This window comes from Cryptotermes secundus, unplaced genomic scaffold (genome assembly GCF_002891405.2).
Source record: "Cryptotermes secundus unplaced genomic scaffold, Csec_1.0 scaffold734, whole genome shotgun sequence".
NCBI lineage: Eukaryota > Metazoa > Arthropoda > Insecta > Blattodea > Kalotermitidae > Cryptotermes > Cryptotermes secundus.
The window spans coordinates 504,021-522,407 of record NW_019737093.1 but is presented as its reverse complement, the minus strand read 5'-3'; the positions used below and the strand labels follow the sequence as shown (position 1 = coordinate 522,407).

Genomic DNA, 18,387 nt, shown 5'->3' with positions numbered 1-18,387 from the left:
ATTTTAAACCAATCGATGTGTGAATATTAATAAAGATTTTAAACATAACTGACAAAATCGACAAGGGGAGTTCTGGAATATCGGGTGCTGATTGACGTCAGAGCAATGAGCAATTGGAAATCTGGAGTTTAAATGTTAATATGGAGTGCAGTGTAACAGCTATGTAAAGTGAAATACACCTGGTGATGGCCGGTTGCATGTAGTGTAAAAGAAGGGGGACCAGAACTACAATAAAGTGTTACATTTATGACAGAGTTTATATTATACATATAGAAATACAGGTAGACACTTACCTACCTACCAGACCACTCAGTATCACATTCCAGAGGATCATAATCCTAGAACATAAGGATGACTACTGAAAGTCCCATAGTAACTTCTGTGCCATGCATACTGTTTGTGTGCAACTCCCATGTGAATGGCGCCTTGCTTCCATCTGTTGATGAAAGTACACTGTAGCACACGCATCTCTGTTCCCAGGCACCCTACTAACATCTATCCTTCCTTGGCGAAGGCTGACTGTGCAACAGAAAGCCGCTGCCTATGCATCGCACAGTGAAGAATTCTATTCTACATTATCAACTGGCTCTTTTTTCAAAAATAGTTAACCCACATTGTGTTTTCACTTGTGAGTTGTAGTTTTATACAGGCTATGAGACTTTGGTTCTTGTCCCACTGAGTAGGTACAGTGCAGGCTCACCTAGTTGGCTATACAGAGACACCTCACTAATTTGGAATTCACAATAATTCGGACAACTGTTCTTTATTTGTGTGCACTGACACAATCAGCAATTGCCAACTGCTGTACATAGCACTAGCATAGATGACAGTAGATGAATGTACACTTCATATCAAAAAGCAAGGCCTTTTTAAAAGATTTAAAGTCAAAGCATGCTACATCCAAAAGAGACATTCTCAACAATACTAAGTAATTTATTTTATGATATGCTACATAAGTTTAAAAAAAAAGTTGTATTGCCTAAGGAGGGTTCTGAAGTACATTTTATAACTTCCCTTAACATATTTTGCAGCAACAGTTCTATAATTCTGCTTTCACTAATTTGGACAAGGGTTTACTCCCAATTCTTATAATGGTTTCATTTTCTGCAATTCTTCCACTTTGGATTATATCTGCTGAAATATTTATTAACTATGCATCCTATCAAATCCATGTCATGTGACACATTTTCTCATTCAATGTTTGGAACACGGGGTTTTGTGTTTTCATGTATCTTTGAAAGTCACACTCTCAGCACTCCATTCATACATAATGTTTTTGTGATGACAAGCAGTGAAACATTAAACTTAAAGCAAATCATCACTGAAGAGCTCTGATAAATTCAGTGAAATGAATCAGAATAAAGAAAGACCTAGATATTAACTTTACTTTCACAGCACTGAACAATGTTATAGTGTGTATGAAACACACATGAGGGTGTGTCATCACCAGGCAGTGACAAAAATCATTATGTCACCACTAAGAACTGACCAGATTCTGTTTTCAGTATACAAGGTGAACCAAAATTTCCATTCCATGAGGTTGCCTACTCAAGGCATGACATACCCTCCAAGTTGCTTTAGACACACAATAATATGACTTCACTTATATCAAAATAATAGTTTCTTCAGAGATGGCACAACTGCTAATGAACATACAAGAAAGTGATAGTATTATCACTTTAAATCTAAGGGAGAAATGGGAGAAGAGTATGAAGTGAATTTCAGAGGCCTGGGGACCTACTAATAAATAAATTCATAATTTGAACAATAATAACACAGATATTCATTTTATGGATACCCATATAAATCTTACGAAAGAAGACAGTATTAACGGCTGTACAGCACTGCAGCTTCTGAAGGCCCTGGAATGTCTAAAATAAAAAGAGGGAGAGACAGAACACAATGTAAGGATGAAACAAAACATTTTACATGCTTCATTACACACAAGCACCAATTTCAGTTCAGCTGCTCAGACGTTATGCATCTTTAGCAGCCCAAAAGCAGCCAAAAAGACAAATTACATTTCTTTAGGTTCTTCATTTATCTGAGACAAACTGCGCTCTTCCCTCATTCATACCAACTTCACAACTTGACACTGGCCTATGACTGTCCTGTTTAGGTTCTGATCTGATGTTCGAGGTTGACTCAGGTCTCCAAACGCCACGGCCAACAAAAACCTACAAGGAATACAAATCTAATAAGCTACAATAACTGAATGATTTCCAGACTTATTTCCAGATTTATTTATTTCTGCTCTGCTTCACACTGTTGTCTGGTATCAGATTAGTTGGCATGTGCCAAAAGACTTTTCATTTTGAGACAGGAATTTTGGAAAGTTTCAAGAATCAGGGCAAGAAAAAAAATTTTCCCTGCTCGACCAATTTTGTCACTATAATCACCATTTTTATAACACAGCCACTTTTCAAAATGCAGTGAAATGTATTAGTTACCCCTTCTGATATAATATCTTTTTATTTTTTGTTAAATGTTTTCATAAATCACAGTATTTAAAAAAGGAAAAAATTAAATTCTATGAATATGTCTACCTTTGCCATGGGCAGAAAGAGTGTGAGAGATTTTGCTGACAAGTTGATTCATGCTAATGTTGCTATGATTACGATTCTGATAGACCAGGTAGTTTGTATGCCACCATGCAGCGCAAAAGCAAACACCTCCTGTGTCGAGGAGTTATAAGAGCGCAAACACTCGGAAGGCAACAGAGTAGTGGAGTAATGAAGTGTGATCAGAAGTCGAGAGTGTCCAGTTGAAGAAGATGACAGCATGTCAGATAGTGATTTGTGAACTGCTGTAACAAGTTTTATGAAGGTCCAAAAAATTTGATCATCAAATCCAAAACCCGTCTTATTAGTCATGCAAACCCAGGTTATGTGACAGTATTTTGATAGCCTAATCAATCAGAATATGTATAAAAGAGATCCATTAAAAGATTATAATAGGTAATTTATACATGAAATGGGTGTATTGACAAGATATACACTTATGGCTTCCACATCAAGAATTTGAGCAGCATTTATGTTGGTATTACTAAAGGGAGGCATCTGTGAGATTCACTGTCGAAAATGTCTCTTGTGTCATGGTTTTCATAATAAGTATCATGACAATCGATTCAGCCATTGAAGAAATATTAATACAACAATTTGAGAGGCTGCAGTGTTGATATTACTGATGGGAGAGATTTATGAAATAAGCCACTGAAATGGCCTCAGGTGTCATGACATACACACCACGTTTGGTAACGATCAGTTCAGACATTCAAGTGACATTAAAGTTACTACCTCAACAATTTGAGAAGAATCACTGTTGGTATTACTGAACAGCGGGATCTATAGTATGCCACTAAGATAGGCTCAGGTGGCATGATACACAGACCAAGATTCATGAAGACTAGTTCTGGCATTCAAGTAACATTAAGCTTCTTCCCTCAACAGTGTTAGAGGCTGCAATGTTGGTATTATTGACAAGGAGGGATTCATAAAGTATGCCTTGAGATGCTTTCATGATATACATATTAAGTTTCATGAAGACTGGGATCAAACAATATTAAAGTCTTGCCTCAGCAATTTGAGAGACTGTAATGTTGGTATTACTAATGGGAAGGATTTACGAAGTGGCCATTGAGTCTGGTGGCATGATATACATACCAAGTTACATGACGACTGGTTCGGACATTCAAGCAATATTGAGATGATTACTCTGAAAATTTCAGAGGCTACAGTGTTGGTATTAACAGTCGGTGGAATTAATGAAGTGTGTGGCATGACATCCATGCCACCTTTCATAAAGGTCAGTTCAGGCATTCAAAAGCTGTTATGGGGGATACATATACAGACAGCAAGATGATCTCATAAGCCTACTTTCAATTTTTCACAATATGGAAGGTAAGTTAAAAATGGACAGAACTGAAAACAGCGTTAGAGTTAAAATTCAAAGGAAAAAGTCCTGGAATACATTAATAAGAGAGGATAGAACTGGCAAGAAAGAGAAAAGGGGAAGAGGGGAAGGGGCGAAGAAAGAAGATCAAGATTTTTTCGTCGACCTGTGTAAAACAAACTACACCAGAAGAAGAAAATATGAATGAAGTGCCTAACCGAGTTTTTATTTCAACATAATGTGACGTGCTGCTTGAAAGCCGAGCTATAGGACATCCATTACTGCGCAATGGAGAGTGCGTGCTACATAGGAAACTGCCTATCCAACAGAGGCAGAATTGTTGAATTCCCATGGAAATGGATAGACCAGCTAATAAATACTCCAGCTAACAGCAAAACCTAACCTTTCGACGAGGTGACCTCTATCCCGCCCGAGGGTAGGATATAAGCGAAGAACAGTTCAGAGGGCCAAGTCAATTCATATCCAACGAGAGCAAAGTCAGTTTAGATGCTAAGAGAGCTAGGAACAGAGTTCTGATGATAGTTCAGATGCAATGAGTGATCCAAGAAGAATGAAGATACTCCAAGTGGTGTAAGAGTGTATAACAGTTGAAGAAGAAACATCTAAGGCATTATAAATGAGAGTGGTTATAATTTTGAGTGTAAACAAGCAACTGTCCAATAAACATATTCCTCTAATCTCAGATCCACATAAATTTCTTGTCACGTTACCTAGGAAACACGCGAAAATATCCTATGCTTTTTTCAATTCACCATGAGCTAAATCAAGGGGATAATTTGTTTTCGTTCACAATTTACATAACTGTTCACATCCTATATTAATGCCAAACAAATATGAACATGCAGATTCAAAAACAGAAAAAGATTCCCAAAATTTCTGTAACAATTTTGAATACATTCCATTAGTTTCTATGGAATGGCGTCCCACACTTGTCACACGTTTCCCCATTATTTTTTCTCTTCCCACATCCACAGATATGATAAATTCTGCATAACGAATTTTTCACTGTATTAATATATTGTGCTTGCAGAGCCAACAGAGATAAGTTAATGGAGGCTAGAAGCAAATTAATGTACATTATTTGTGATGCAGGGATGTAACATAAATAATTATTGGTCATGGTGGTCAGATGCCAGCTCTCTCACATTCTATGGATGAGAATATTTTGTTAAGCAATTGGAACATTCATGTTGTATTTTTCATCAGAATTTTAAGCACATTATAGTAATTAAAAGCATGAATGTGACCAGACAGGGTCAAATTATGAACATAAAGCAATGATATAACACAGCACTAAAAAGACAAAGATAACAAATAAATATCAACTAGCATTACCCATATGTACTTCACTGTTCTTGCTACCCACTTCATGTTCCTGAACACACCATATTACAGTACAAGTACATGGTCCCATGATATAAGCTCATAAAGTGATTTTAATATGGCTCCTACACAGTGCATCCAGGTTCTGTTAGAACTGTGTTCATTAAAAATATAAGACATGAATCATTTTCAAAATAGTCTCCTTCTGAATCAATACATAGCTGCAATTGACTGAAAAGTTTTCGGAAACAGTCGCTCTACTCCTTTTGTGGAATCGCATTTAAAACTGTGGTACATTCCCTTTGGAAGTCCTGGATGGTGTCATGATGGTCTCCTTTCATCACCAACTTAACTTTTTGGAATAACCAGAAATCTCCTGGAGCCAAATCTGGCAAATACGGAGGACGATCAAGGACTGCGATCCCTTTTCTGGCCAAAAAATCACGCAAGATCTTCAATTTGTTGGGTGGGGCATTGTCAGAACACATGATGCAGCGATGGCTTTGAAATTATAGACAGCCACAGCTGAAACTTCAAGAATCTTAATGCCACAACTTGCCAACAGATGGTATTGCAGGGCAAAATTTAAAAAAATGAGTCCTAACGGATCCTGGACACACCGTGTATGCATTTTTGAGTGCTTTTACCTGATTTAGCAATCCAAGTTCCTACCCAATCCTGTCCAACGATCAGGTACAGGCAGAAAATATCGATGCATAGCTGCAATGAATCTTGCTCGGTACAGCTCTGGTGACACAACTGTAGGCAACTTGCCTTGCCCACCAAGTATGCCTGATGATTTCACCATTGTTTCAAGCTTCTTGTCCCATGTAAATGTACGGATGTAATCTATACACCAAAGACAGAAAATGTTGTTTCTGTACATTCTGACAATGAAATTTGAAACAGTAAAACTGGAAAACACAGACTTTACAATTGATATTATTATTTCCTGTACCATTATGTTTCTTTGGCCTTATGCTACTCAATTTCATTATTTTCAAACTGATCATCATCTGTACAATTAAAGATTATCTTCTCTCAACCATATTCACACAACATATGATAATGCTGCATCAATTTAAGCAGTCATTTACTATAAAATCATACAAGATGATAACTACAAATAATAGTGGTAATAATGTAGCAAGAAACCTCCAGTTAGGATAGATATTTCCAGGGCTTGAGGTGGGGTGGGATGCGGAGGGATGGCATCCTGGTTCTTTTCTAAATGGCTTAAAAGCATCCCGTTACTTCTTTGGCAGTAAACGCAATGTACAATACCTTTTTTGTTGTTTTTGTTGTTATCTGTTTCATGGTTGTACAGGCTACTCCCCTGTGTCGTCTAACTAAATTTTGCTTTAGTGTGGTGAAACACAGACTATATACATCACTCGGTATATTTTCATAATTTATGTCTATGAATTAAAAGGGGAAAACCATCCCGGTTCTATTTTCATTCCACCTCAAGCACTGGCTATTTCCTATATCAGATTTAAACTAGGTACTTCAGAACACAAGACAGTTACACTGCCTATAAGCTTATTTCTGACTCACAACCACACATTATTATCTCAATATGAGATCTTCTCTTCATGGACAGAACTGTTTTTCTGCTTTTGATAGAACTGTACTAAGTAAAATGAAATTAGTGTTGTCTCTGTAGTGTGTTATGTGTAAATGGTAATGTAATGATGGGTCAATATAATGATAAGAATAAAAAAAAGTTAAGGTATCCCTGTAACAGGCTGTGGAGGCCCATAGGGTTCTGAGATGTTGAGGTTCCCACATTTTCTAGACAATCGACTCACAGATGGAGATAAGGTTGTCAATATAATGGTACATAGTTAAAGTGGGGAAGCATATTGTTCATCTAAATACTATTGTAAAAATCTATAACAGAGGCCAAACAATTAATGCAGTGTAGGGAAGTAATCACTGCCTACTGTCAGAATCATATGGTACACATAAATACATTCCATGGGTAAAAATGGAGTTTCCAAATGTTAAAAACAGGTGGTATGTATAGTAACCACTATACATAGAGTATTTTTACATCTGTCAACACGACTTCTTATAAAAATATATATAGATTATTTACATTAAAAATCTTAAAAACACACATTTTTCGACCTTTATTGTGTCATCATCAGGTGTACTGTTTGTGTTTAGGTGCTGAACTTGTTTTTAACATGGATCCATATTTTTAATAAGACTATATAAACATGGAGTATTATGCCCCAACAGAGTACAAACGACCACCTACAAGACAACATGGGAATCCTCCATATACCATATGATAATGTACTGACAATAGTGCCAATACACCCAATTAAATGGGAGATAACCCATGTGAACATGCAAGAGTTCATACCCACCTAGGAAAGAATCAGACCAGAGTGACTAATATACCAGCAAAATAACTAATTGAAATATACATATAATTTAATATTAATTTTACCTTCAACTAGATAATATTAAGAGCTAGCTAAAAGTATAGTAGATAACAAATAATAACATTGAAACATATTGTAGCACATTTGCTGAAAGCTAGAACTGTGAAGCCAGCAGAGACAGCTGATGCTGTTGCTAGGCAATGGCAGCAACAGACATGCACACAACAACAGAATAGCTGTTTGAAGCACTGTTCTCTGTGCAGTCAGCAATGCTATATATAATGAGGGCCAGCTGCCTTCTGAGACAGCAGTTGGAAGAGTAGGAGGTTGGCATGAGATGGCCCCAGCCTCAGTCACAGAGTCAGTCGGTCTCAGTAGAGTCCGAGTTCAAGAGAGAGTTTGCATGCAGACAGTCAGTTGAGAGCTGCAGAAGCTGGCAGCTGAGGCCGGGGACAGTTTGGGAACCCAGAGGAATGGGAACGTCCATCGTTGGAAGCCGCTGCCAAGCAGCGCAGTGAAGACCGTGACTGAGAACACTAGTCTGTGGGTGATAGTGATTTGTAAATTGTAGTCACAGGTTGTTTAAGAGTTCAATAAATATGATTGCCAATCCAAACCCAATCTATATGACATAGTCACTCTATCTTACTCATATTCATGGAGCTGAGCCCTTCTTGAGGAGCCACCAATTCTGCAGCTACTCAAGAATTTCCCAGAATTTTATGAAACCTGAAGGTTTATTACCATGTTCACAAGAGCCCTCCACTGGTCTCTATCCTGAGCCAGATCAATCCAATCCATACCATGCAATCCTATCTCTCTAAGATCCATTTTAATATTGTCCACCCACCTATGCCTTAGTCTTCATAGCGGTCTCTTTCTTTCTGGCTTTCCCACCAATATCCTATATGCATTCCTATTCTTCCCCATTCATGCTACATGCATTGTCCACCTAATTCTCCTTGACTTGATCATTCTAATTATACTAAGAGAAGAGTATAAGTTATGAAGCCTCAATGTACAGGGAGATTATGTTGAGAAACAAAAGCATTTTTCAAATTAGTACTCTTATTTGTATATGTTCTATATCCATTTGTAACTTACTTTTGACTTACCTATGTATATATATGATATCCTATCACTAACGAACTCTACCCTATTAACTGCTGATACGATTCTCCTATATACGATAATACCTGTACCTAATTCATGATTTTCATTCACCTTTCCATAGAAAAATGTATATTCCCCTGCTGGTTCGATGCCACCTCAGTCCCATCTGACCTCCTGTACTCCCACTAAATCTAACTTATATTTTGAGATTTCTTCCACCACTGCCCTGAGTAAACCTGCCCTGTACATATTTCTACCATTCCAAGTACCGAATCTCAGGTCCATTTTCTTTAGCATAGGTCAGAGGATCCATCCAGGTCCAAGGCTTTGTGTACATTTTCGTAAGAAGCTTATTTTTTACGGTGATCACATGACAATATTTTTTGGACAAAGTAACAATTACAGTTTTAACTTTTATGTTTGAATATAAATAACAAAAAAAAAGGATACTAATACTTTTAAAAGGGATAAGAATTAAGGGATCTGAATATTCAAGTAATTCAAAGAAACTTAAAGAGTTCGCTTTCACAACTTAATTTTTAAGAATAAATTTGCACATTTCTATTTAGTATTATGATTGGATTGCAGCAATCACACATTCACTCTATAACTGACATCACAAAGCCAACACCATACATACCTATGATACCAACAACAAGCTCTCTACATTCCTTATCTAACCCCACTAGCAGTGAATAGTCCATTACAGACTGTGAGGCCAAGAACTGTGTATCATTATTGATTGCTTGTGTCAGCACCGTCTTTGAATGAGGCAGAATGTACAAAGGATCATCACATGTCACTGAAACACATATCATTGTAACTGTTAGTCAAAGCACATATTTGTTAAGGATCATGTCTTGTCTTACAACTAGTCACAGAACATACTGATCTTCTGAGAATTCTCCACACTGCAATCAGGAACAGACATGTAAATTTACACATCACTTACTTCCAGCACACTATTTCTATACTTGACATATTCCCAGCTCCAAATATGAGCTAATCATGTACATAAAATCAGAACTGAATTCCATCAAGTGCAACAATGATTATAGAGTGCAATCGTTGAAGATAACATCTATCATAAAAAAAATAAGCTGATCACTTTCACCATGTCTGTCTGTCTGGTCACTTGTAACAATGAAAGAAGTGCTGAATGGACTTTCATGAAATTTTATATTTTGGAGGTTCACTAACATTTTTAAAAACAATCCAATTTTATTTAAAATCAGATATAAATAACAGACAATTTTAACTTCATACATTCTGATCCATCACATTAGTTAATTGGTATAAAATGATTTTGATTTGATCAATGAAAATAGCAAAAGAAAGAACTGAACACTTTACAAACATAGCAATAAATAATGGACACAAAAAGAATGAGATTTTCATCTCATATAATTGGTCGAAACATAAGCAAAATAATAAACGAAGGAACACTGAAGAGGATAGAAAATGGGTTACATTCACCTACACAGGAAATTACGTAAGTACATAAAATCACAATTTGTTTAGAGATACAAACTTAAGAGTGGAAAAAACAAACAACACTGTAGGCAAACTACTAGGTGATACCCACACAATGAACACATACGATCAAAGTGGTATATAATATGGTGTATTTGATCAACGCATTGTCGGGAAAGAGCTCTGTAAACAAGATACACATACAACAGTACGGCACGCTGTGTTTTCCATGTGTCTGGTAGCTAGCACAGGAGCAGTGACCTCACACAGCAACAGTGGGTAGGGGTCACGTGATATGTTTACTGTTGGTCGATATCCGTCCCTCGGCTATATAAGTGAGCAGAGTTCAGTTGAGGACAGTAAAGAGAGAAATAGTAGTGGCAGAAGCATGCAAGTGAGCAAACTGGAACTAGTGAAGACTAGTAGAAATAGAGTGAGAAGGTTGGTGTGGAGAGTCAAGGGGGGTTCAACAGTTGAGAGTACAAGGACGAATATGAAGTGTGAATTGTGAAGACTAAATGAGTACAGATTAGGACAGTGGAGTACAGAGTGATTGAATATGAAATAACAAGAAGACTTCATAGAGATTTGAAGTGTTAGTTACTGTGTTGAGATCTGTTGCTAGGAGACGACTACTGGAAACAGAGAATCCCAGTGCGTGTACAAGGGTGACGTGGAAAGTGTGTAAATCAGCAACAGCGCTGTATTACATAAAAAAAGGGGGAAACAAGGCTGCCAAGATCTCAGAGGATGGCAAATTACACCCCAATCTCCCGTTTTCACAGAAGAGACACAGATACACAAACCTCAGAGGTTCAAGATTTGAAATATTAAGAAGATTAATAATATATTTTTAATTTAAACACATTTTAACTTCATTAAAGAACTTCATTAAAAAACTTCAAGCTTATGTACTATGATATATGTAATAGTTCCTTAGCATGTTATTTCCTTCTGAAAATGGTCACAACTAACCGAAACATGTTATGGCATTATATAAATATATACTGAGTCACACTGGACTGTGTTATCAAATCATTTTTTAATAAACAACAGACACTTACATACAGATCTACATGAATTTCTGCATGCTTCTCAGTGTAACTCACTACATATTTATGGGAGTGAACAATGCTTAGAACAAAAGCTGTAAAGAAATATGAAACATATTGTCACGTGTTGGGTATGTAATGCGACAAACAACTTCACACCATTTTGGATCAAGTGAATTTATTCCACAATCATTCTTACACTTATACAATTCACAATTACACAATTACTGCAGTATCACAATTACTTCTGCTGCTGTATGCACTTCAATTCACTCGAGACAACTCAATAACAACTCGTGGCTGGTGGACTACAATTCATACTTGATACTACGAACACTAACTGGCTTCGGCGGCTGCTACAATTCAACTCACGCCTTATGCATTCCAGTCTCCCTTATAAAGCCTCAGTCGGACAGCAGAAAACCCACATCGCTTCACTGTTGCGTAAACACTGTGTTTACAGGCGTTGCTGGGGAAGGCTGCCGAAAGTTGTTTATTGCTGTGTAGTAACCGCAGTGTTCTCTGTTCTGTCACTGTGGGAAGTGCTGTTATGTCACCACGGGAGAGGGGGCGTTTACCAAGCGTTGCACCGTCCATGTCACAATATTTTACACCCAATACACTTTTTGTGTAATTTTACGGTTCCTGACAGCAAACATGACAGAATTGTTACAGTATGCATACATTTCATAACCTGTATTTCTTCTATGTTAGCTCAGTAAATGAGATACAAACTAAGCATCCACTGACTGGTAGTGTCAGGCACATTATCCTCATGGATAATAATGGGCAAAGCATAATGCTGAGGTTTATGTAAGAATGTGAAGAATTGGCTTGTGCTAGATACTTGTGACATTTAACCTATTATTTTGGATGCAAGTAGCTGTGCCTAAACAAACAGGCATGCTGATGTAGCCATTCATAAAAAGTCAGAAGAACCACAATTTGAAGTTTGTGTCCTTAGGTTTTCACAGCTTGTGTTTAATGTGGAACTTCAGTTTCCAGGGTTTAGCCATGCTGTATGTTGAAACTGCTCCAATGTTTTGAGGTACACAGCAGTCACCATCTTCAGGGTGATGTTAAGGCAGAGGGTGGAAGTGAGTTGATATATATGTTTCAAAGTGAGAGTAAGGGAGGGGATATAAGCACTTCTCCATTCTGAGTCGCATTAACACGCATATGGAAATTGTAATGTTCACTCACATGCTGGCACAAATTCAACATACATTAATGGGGCTAAACCCAAAAGCCAAAGATCCATAAGAATCAGGGGGGTTCAGACAGAATAAAATTCTTAATGTATATTTATCTCAGCCTACACACCTCATCATTGGTTCATCAGAAACACAAAATTAATACTATTTCACTATAATAAGATTTAAAATATAAATCTTTTGTAACTACACCAAGACATTCTAAGGTATACAGGACAGAAAATTGTTCCAGACTGGCATTTTGAAGGAATTATTGAGCATAATAAAGCAATTAGGGCACATGCACCGACCACAACTCCTACAAACACTTTTTAATTCAGGGAGGCAAAATCAGTCCATTTTGGTTACTATTTCAGTTTCAGAACATAAAAGAAGTTTTCTATCAATCTTGACTGAAAGTACTATGTCACTCTAATTAATCAGGTTCCTTGTTAGGTATGTCAGTATGTAAGGGGTGGGCCATAAAAACAGGCACCCACACTGCGACCTTCAATGATCTATTGTGCTTTCCTGCTAGGTATGCCAGGTACATGCCTTACTCCAAATTCTAACACCATAAAAATGAAGGTAAGAAATCAATCCACTTATTATTACACAGTCTGGAACATGAGTATTCACTTTTCATTCCTCCTGTTTCCAGCAGGAGGGCCTTTATCTGATGTCCAAGATGGAATCAGAGACAGAGCTGCCCTCAGTTAAATGAGCACCATGGCTGACCCTGACGAGAGTCTGTTCCCCCTTACACATTATCCACTGTCTAGGTTTTATACTGGGTAACTGGAGGTAGCTCTGCTTCCATCTTCAGACAAAAAGAACGGCCTAGTTTGACAGGTCTGTTGGAATGAGTCAAGGCCCTCAATTTGTCAAGCACTTCAATGCTCCTTAGTAACCCAAAGGTTCATTACCGTGATCACAAACGCCAGTAACTGGACAGTTCTATCATGAGCCAGGTGAATCCAATCCATATCCTACTGGTGTGTGTCTGTCCCCACAGTGACAGTCATACTTACTATTAAGTAGGTTTTCATCCAGTAGAACAATCTCACCATCACGGTCAGCAGCAGTTGGATTCACCAGCCGATTACGTACCGACCCCTTCAGATCGAACTTGTGAGTAACAGACCGAGAGTAAAACAGGTTCTCCATAACAAGCAAATTGGAACGAAGTGTTGCATTGGTTGTGAGGTTCCTGTACACAATTCTATAGACACCAACGATCTTTCCTAACAGAGTAGGCTGCCGAGATGTGTGGCATCGTTGAATATAGCTGAAGTAGTTTGGTGCAAATTCTAGAAATAACTGCATCTCCAAACGAGTCATTTCCTTCAAGATGAACCGGTCATCTGAGAAAAAATTGAAATAAAAAGCAATCACATTTCCTTACAAAGTCAAATAAAATACTGAGTGCAGTGGCCTTAGTGAAGTATCACAGAATAATAAGAATTACTGGTATTACTATGAATACTTAAAAACAGAATATTCTTGTGTTGGTGACAGGCAGGAATCAAAGTGTCATATCTTACACAAACCTCTTGTTTTGCAAAACGTTGAGCCAGACTTTCCACCACGTGCTGCCCACTGAACACATCGTGTCAGTGACCTCATAAATCCTTCTTCTCCTGCTGGCAGGACCATCTGTCGCAGATTTGCAAACTGTTCTACGAAGAACACTCGGCAAAAGAAGTTGCAACTTGAGTCAGAAAACTGAATCTGGAAAAAGATATGAAAGTGGCTACATTGGTTCCAGTGGCTGAACACACCAGTAATACGTGATGCAGTCATTAAGTTCGTGGACTGTGGTTTTATCGCATCATATTACAAAGTATTCACATACACTTACACAGATCCACATCAACCCTCAAAATGGTTGTCGTTGGCCGCTATGCAAATCTGCCAACGTTGATATAGTCGTAGAAAACATTTCTGAAACATATTGGTAGGGAATTCCCGTACAGCATCTCTTGTGGCATTGATGACCTCCTCAGACAACTGAAATCTACGACCACGTAGCTTTGCTTTCAAGCGGTGAAAGAGAAAGTAATCACATGGTGCGAGATCAGGTGAGTATGGAGGGTGTGGCAAAACGGTGACCTGTTGCCTTGTCAGTTCCTCTTGGACAAGAACAGAGCGATGTGCAGGGGCGTTGTCGTATAGCAACAGCCAATTCTTCCTATGCCAAACGTTTCGCTAGGGGATTTTCCTAGTTTTTGGCAGAACCTGATGTTTGCCTGTTGTTCAAACTGCCACATTTTCGATTTCCGCCACTTGCATTTAACTGCAGTTCACAATAGAGGCTGTAGTTCTGCTTACACTGTTTGCACACAACTGCCTCTTGCTGTGATGAGAGATGAACTGACAGGGCATCATATCATGCCTCAGCCAATCCACTGTACAGCACTGCAACGACGCTTTTCGGCCAGTCCACGAACTTATTGACTATGGTAGTATAATGATTCTTCACATTCAACAAACTGAGAAATTAACAATGCTAAACTGCAACTGGTGGGATGTGGCAACCCTTTCTCAGTCAGTCAGAAATGAATGTACAAAGTTTAAACTGCAGAGGAATATGAAGATTCTGTATAATTCTTCTTACAGCAAAGAATCTAAAGGGAAGGTTCCTTGCCATAATTTGAAAAAGAGAGTATGGCTGTCCCTATACTTATACACAGCACTCCATAGATTCTAGATCTTGGGATATCAACTGACTTTAGCTCCAGTCACTTCATCCCTAATAATAAAGCCAGCGAGAAAGCAGTCTGGCTGCGTTGACAAAAACAAAATCCTGTTGTTATGTCATCCATACCACTTTACTAATGCTGCTGTTACAAATCAAAATGGCTGTTGAGTTACCTCAATGTGTGTGGATGGCTGTGTTCTGCTCCCCTTAGTGCTGCCTGCAGTAGTGTCATCCGAATCATTCGCCGGGGATCCTGTGATATCAGCTGCAGGTGATGTACTGTACTGAACACCATCCAGGACTCCTGATCGTGACGCATTGCTGCCACCAAACATCCATACTTCTCATCAAGTTTGGCAAACACCCTCAGACATTATATCCCACTCTCACTACTCAGTCACTCTGCCTTGTGTCCAATGAACCAGAGAGCAATGTTCTGTGATGACTAGTGCCCTACATGCCCATATTCCATTGCTTCATCAAGCATGCTTAACTCAGTGACTGAATATTTGGGTGATACAAAATGCTGTTGCCATGCCAGTTGGATCCAAACCACCCCACCTACACACCAATCTGCAGCACGACATAGAAACTGAGCATGAGCCAATGAGGGTGGAGGCTGAAGGGTGGAGTCATGAGCTGTCTCCAGGTTCACATATTGGTGTAAAGAGATACACCAATTCGGAGACAAGACTATGCCAAGCAACATTTTAAAGGACTGTATCACCCCCTTCTTCAGGTTTGAATAGTAAGCTGAGGAAGCCTTCAAAATGGCTGCTGAATTTCATCACACTACACTGTGTTATGTCCCAGAAGCCAGAACTCCTCGCAGACATACAGCACATGAAATTTGATACTGGCAGGTCTACACAAAAATTTTTCAAGTGCTCTTATTATGTTCAGTGTGTTACACACACTATTTGCAGGAAAAGTGATATTGCTTTTTTTGGGGGTCTAGTTTTTCCTCAAACTCTCACAGATAGACGGTCTTCACATTCATGAAAAAACGTTTACTCAGAAGAGGTTCTTGGAACCTGCATGTTGTATTTTTCCAATCCTGGAGGTTATGACTGGATTGTGAATACATGGAGCAAAGCCACAGGTATTACATCAAAATTATAGAATATTTATTTCAGCAAAGAAGAACTGCAAATATAAGTAGCATACAGTTTCAACATTAGGTATTAGCATCCAAGTCTCCTCGTACAAGATGAACAGAAAGCTCTAAGTTCTTACAAACCCAGGAGACAGTACCAATTACAAACATGACAGGTCTTGGAAGGACATAGAAACAGAGTACAGGAACAAGATCCTGTTAGAACAACTCTGTAGCTAATAACTATATGAATGCCTGTGCCAATAACAATGAAGAGAATGGAAAGAAATTAACTTCATGTTAATAACATATAAAGCATGTACACAGCAAAATGTTGGGTATTCATACTGAGAGTTATGAGCTGAATCCACAAGAGCATGGGAAAACTATACTGTCTTTTCAAGCATGCTACCTTCCTCATGCACCGACTATAAATTTGGGCTCTTGTGGGTGGTCACAATGGAAAGAACAACTCTTTAAGATTTACAGTCTTTTCTGAACTCCTATAGGTTCAAGGCAGAAAGCACACACAGGTATGGGGNGCGGGGGGGGGGGGGGGATGAATGGTCTTCAGGGGACAAATGAGATACTCCTAACTATAGTCATTCTAATAAGAATTACAATTTTGTTTAGGTATATACTTCAGTCAAAAAGTGTACTTTTCATTCAGAGAGACATTTTCACCAATTTTCGTTGTAATAAACCTTCACTTCAACAAACAAATTTTCATGTTCTGTGGTCTACTAGTAACAGTGTGGCCTAAATGTTACATAGACCTAAATATGAACCAGTGAGATGTAAATGGCATATAATAAGACATCTCCTAGGAAAACACAAGGAGGAAAGAAATGAACTGATAAATTTAAGGATCATGAGCTGAAATGAGAGAATTCATGGAGATATAGAAGCAACTTTGCATTCTTCCTCCTATTACCATCAAATTCATGTCTGTGAGTGCTTGAGGTAAAACCAAACAACTTTAATGGAACAATTCACTTTACTCTTAAATATAGTGTGTAACACGCGACATATGACAAAAAACTGACAACTTTTTGTAGCCCTGCCAACATCAAATTCCATTGACTCTATAGAATTTGAGGTTCTCATAGCAGTGACCATGAAGAATTATTCTGGGATATAATGCCATGTAGACTGGTGAAAGTCAACCCACAATTCTCAGTCTCTTACCTTACCCTATGTCCCTGAAGACAGAGGCAATACGAGTATGTTCCTCTGAAATGTCAGCTGATTTTCACCGCACTACATGATGTTATATCCCAGATGACAGAACTCTTCATTGAGTTTGGAGATTAAACATGTACACAGACACATGGACATGCCCCCCCCTCCATGTGATTCTGGGATGTGACACTGTGCATTATGATACACAAGTATCAGTGCTTCACAGGCACCAACTGCCTGCATCTTCAGGACTAGCTAAGCTACCTACATACCTATCACACTACAATGCACCACATCCCAAAAGCCTGTAATCTTCATATTCACTGACATGACAACATCAAATCTCCTCTAAATGTTGTGGGAATCCCCACATACTAACACGAAGCTTCGTCTGTCTGACAGCATTCAACTTCTGCTCAAGCCAAGTCAATGTCACATTGTGGCCAGCATTCATATTTATACAGCACTCGATGTCCAGCCCATCTGTAGATCATCACATGCACTAGCCAATCAGTGCTCACAATCGCAACTGCAACTTTAGCTCTGCCCAACAAGCATGATATAAAAGGCAGAGCTCAAAAGTCGCTATCATCAGTTCTTCAATCGTCCTCGCTACGACAAAGACAGCTAACACAGCTACTCTGACGTCATGAAGCAGCAACAGCTCCCCAGCAATCGCGCCGAGACAACGGCTCTGTCATCTTCCACACCATAGGCAGCTGTTCCTACCAGCACAAGCAGCACCACATCACCGGCCAGCCAGACCAGCTGAATGGCCATAAAGACCTGGTCTGCTACAAAGCAGCAAACGCTACTAGCGCAAGCACGGCCGAACAAACAGCCCTTTTCAGGGCCCGCAAACTTTTTACGTGGTTGTCTATTAGACCATCGACATCCCACAATGTGTTTGCCCTGTGCACATAATGCATAGAAAAGGTAAGGGCCC

At 38.7% G+C, this 18,387-nt stretch overlaps 1 protein-coding gene across 4 annotated transcripts in view; it reads right to left on the bottom strand.

The window, feature by feature from the left end:
• Positions 1–240: 240 nt before the first annotated feature.
• The window catches only part of LOC111870168 (1-phosphatidylinositol 3-phosphate 5-kinase), an 83,899-nt gene continuing 65,752 nt past the window's right edge, over positions 241–18,387 (bottom strand). For all 4 annotated transcript variants that reach the window (XM_023862237.2, XM_033753700.1, XM_023862236.2 and 1 more), the window contains 6 exons: positions 15,337–15,484; positions 14,013–14,193; positions 13,494–13,826; positions 9,385–9,546; positions 5,883–6,084; positions 241–2,177 (listed from right to left, as the gene is read on the bottom strand). In XM_023862237.2, coding sequence (XP_023718005.1) covers positions 5,888–6,084; positions 9,385–9,546; positions 13,494–13,826; positions 14,013–14,193; positions 15,337–15,484 — 1,021 coding nt within the window. In that variant the 3' untranslated portion in view covers positions 241–2,177; positions 5,883–5,887. The remainder of the gene's footprint in view (positions 2,178–5,882; positions 6,085–9,384; positions 9,547–13,493; positions 13,827–14,012; positions 14,194–15,336; positions 15,485–18,387) is intronic.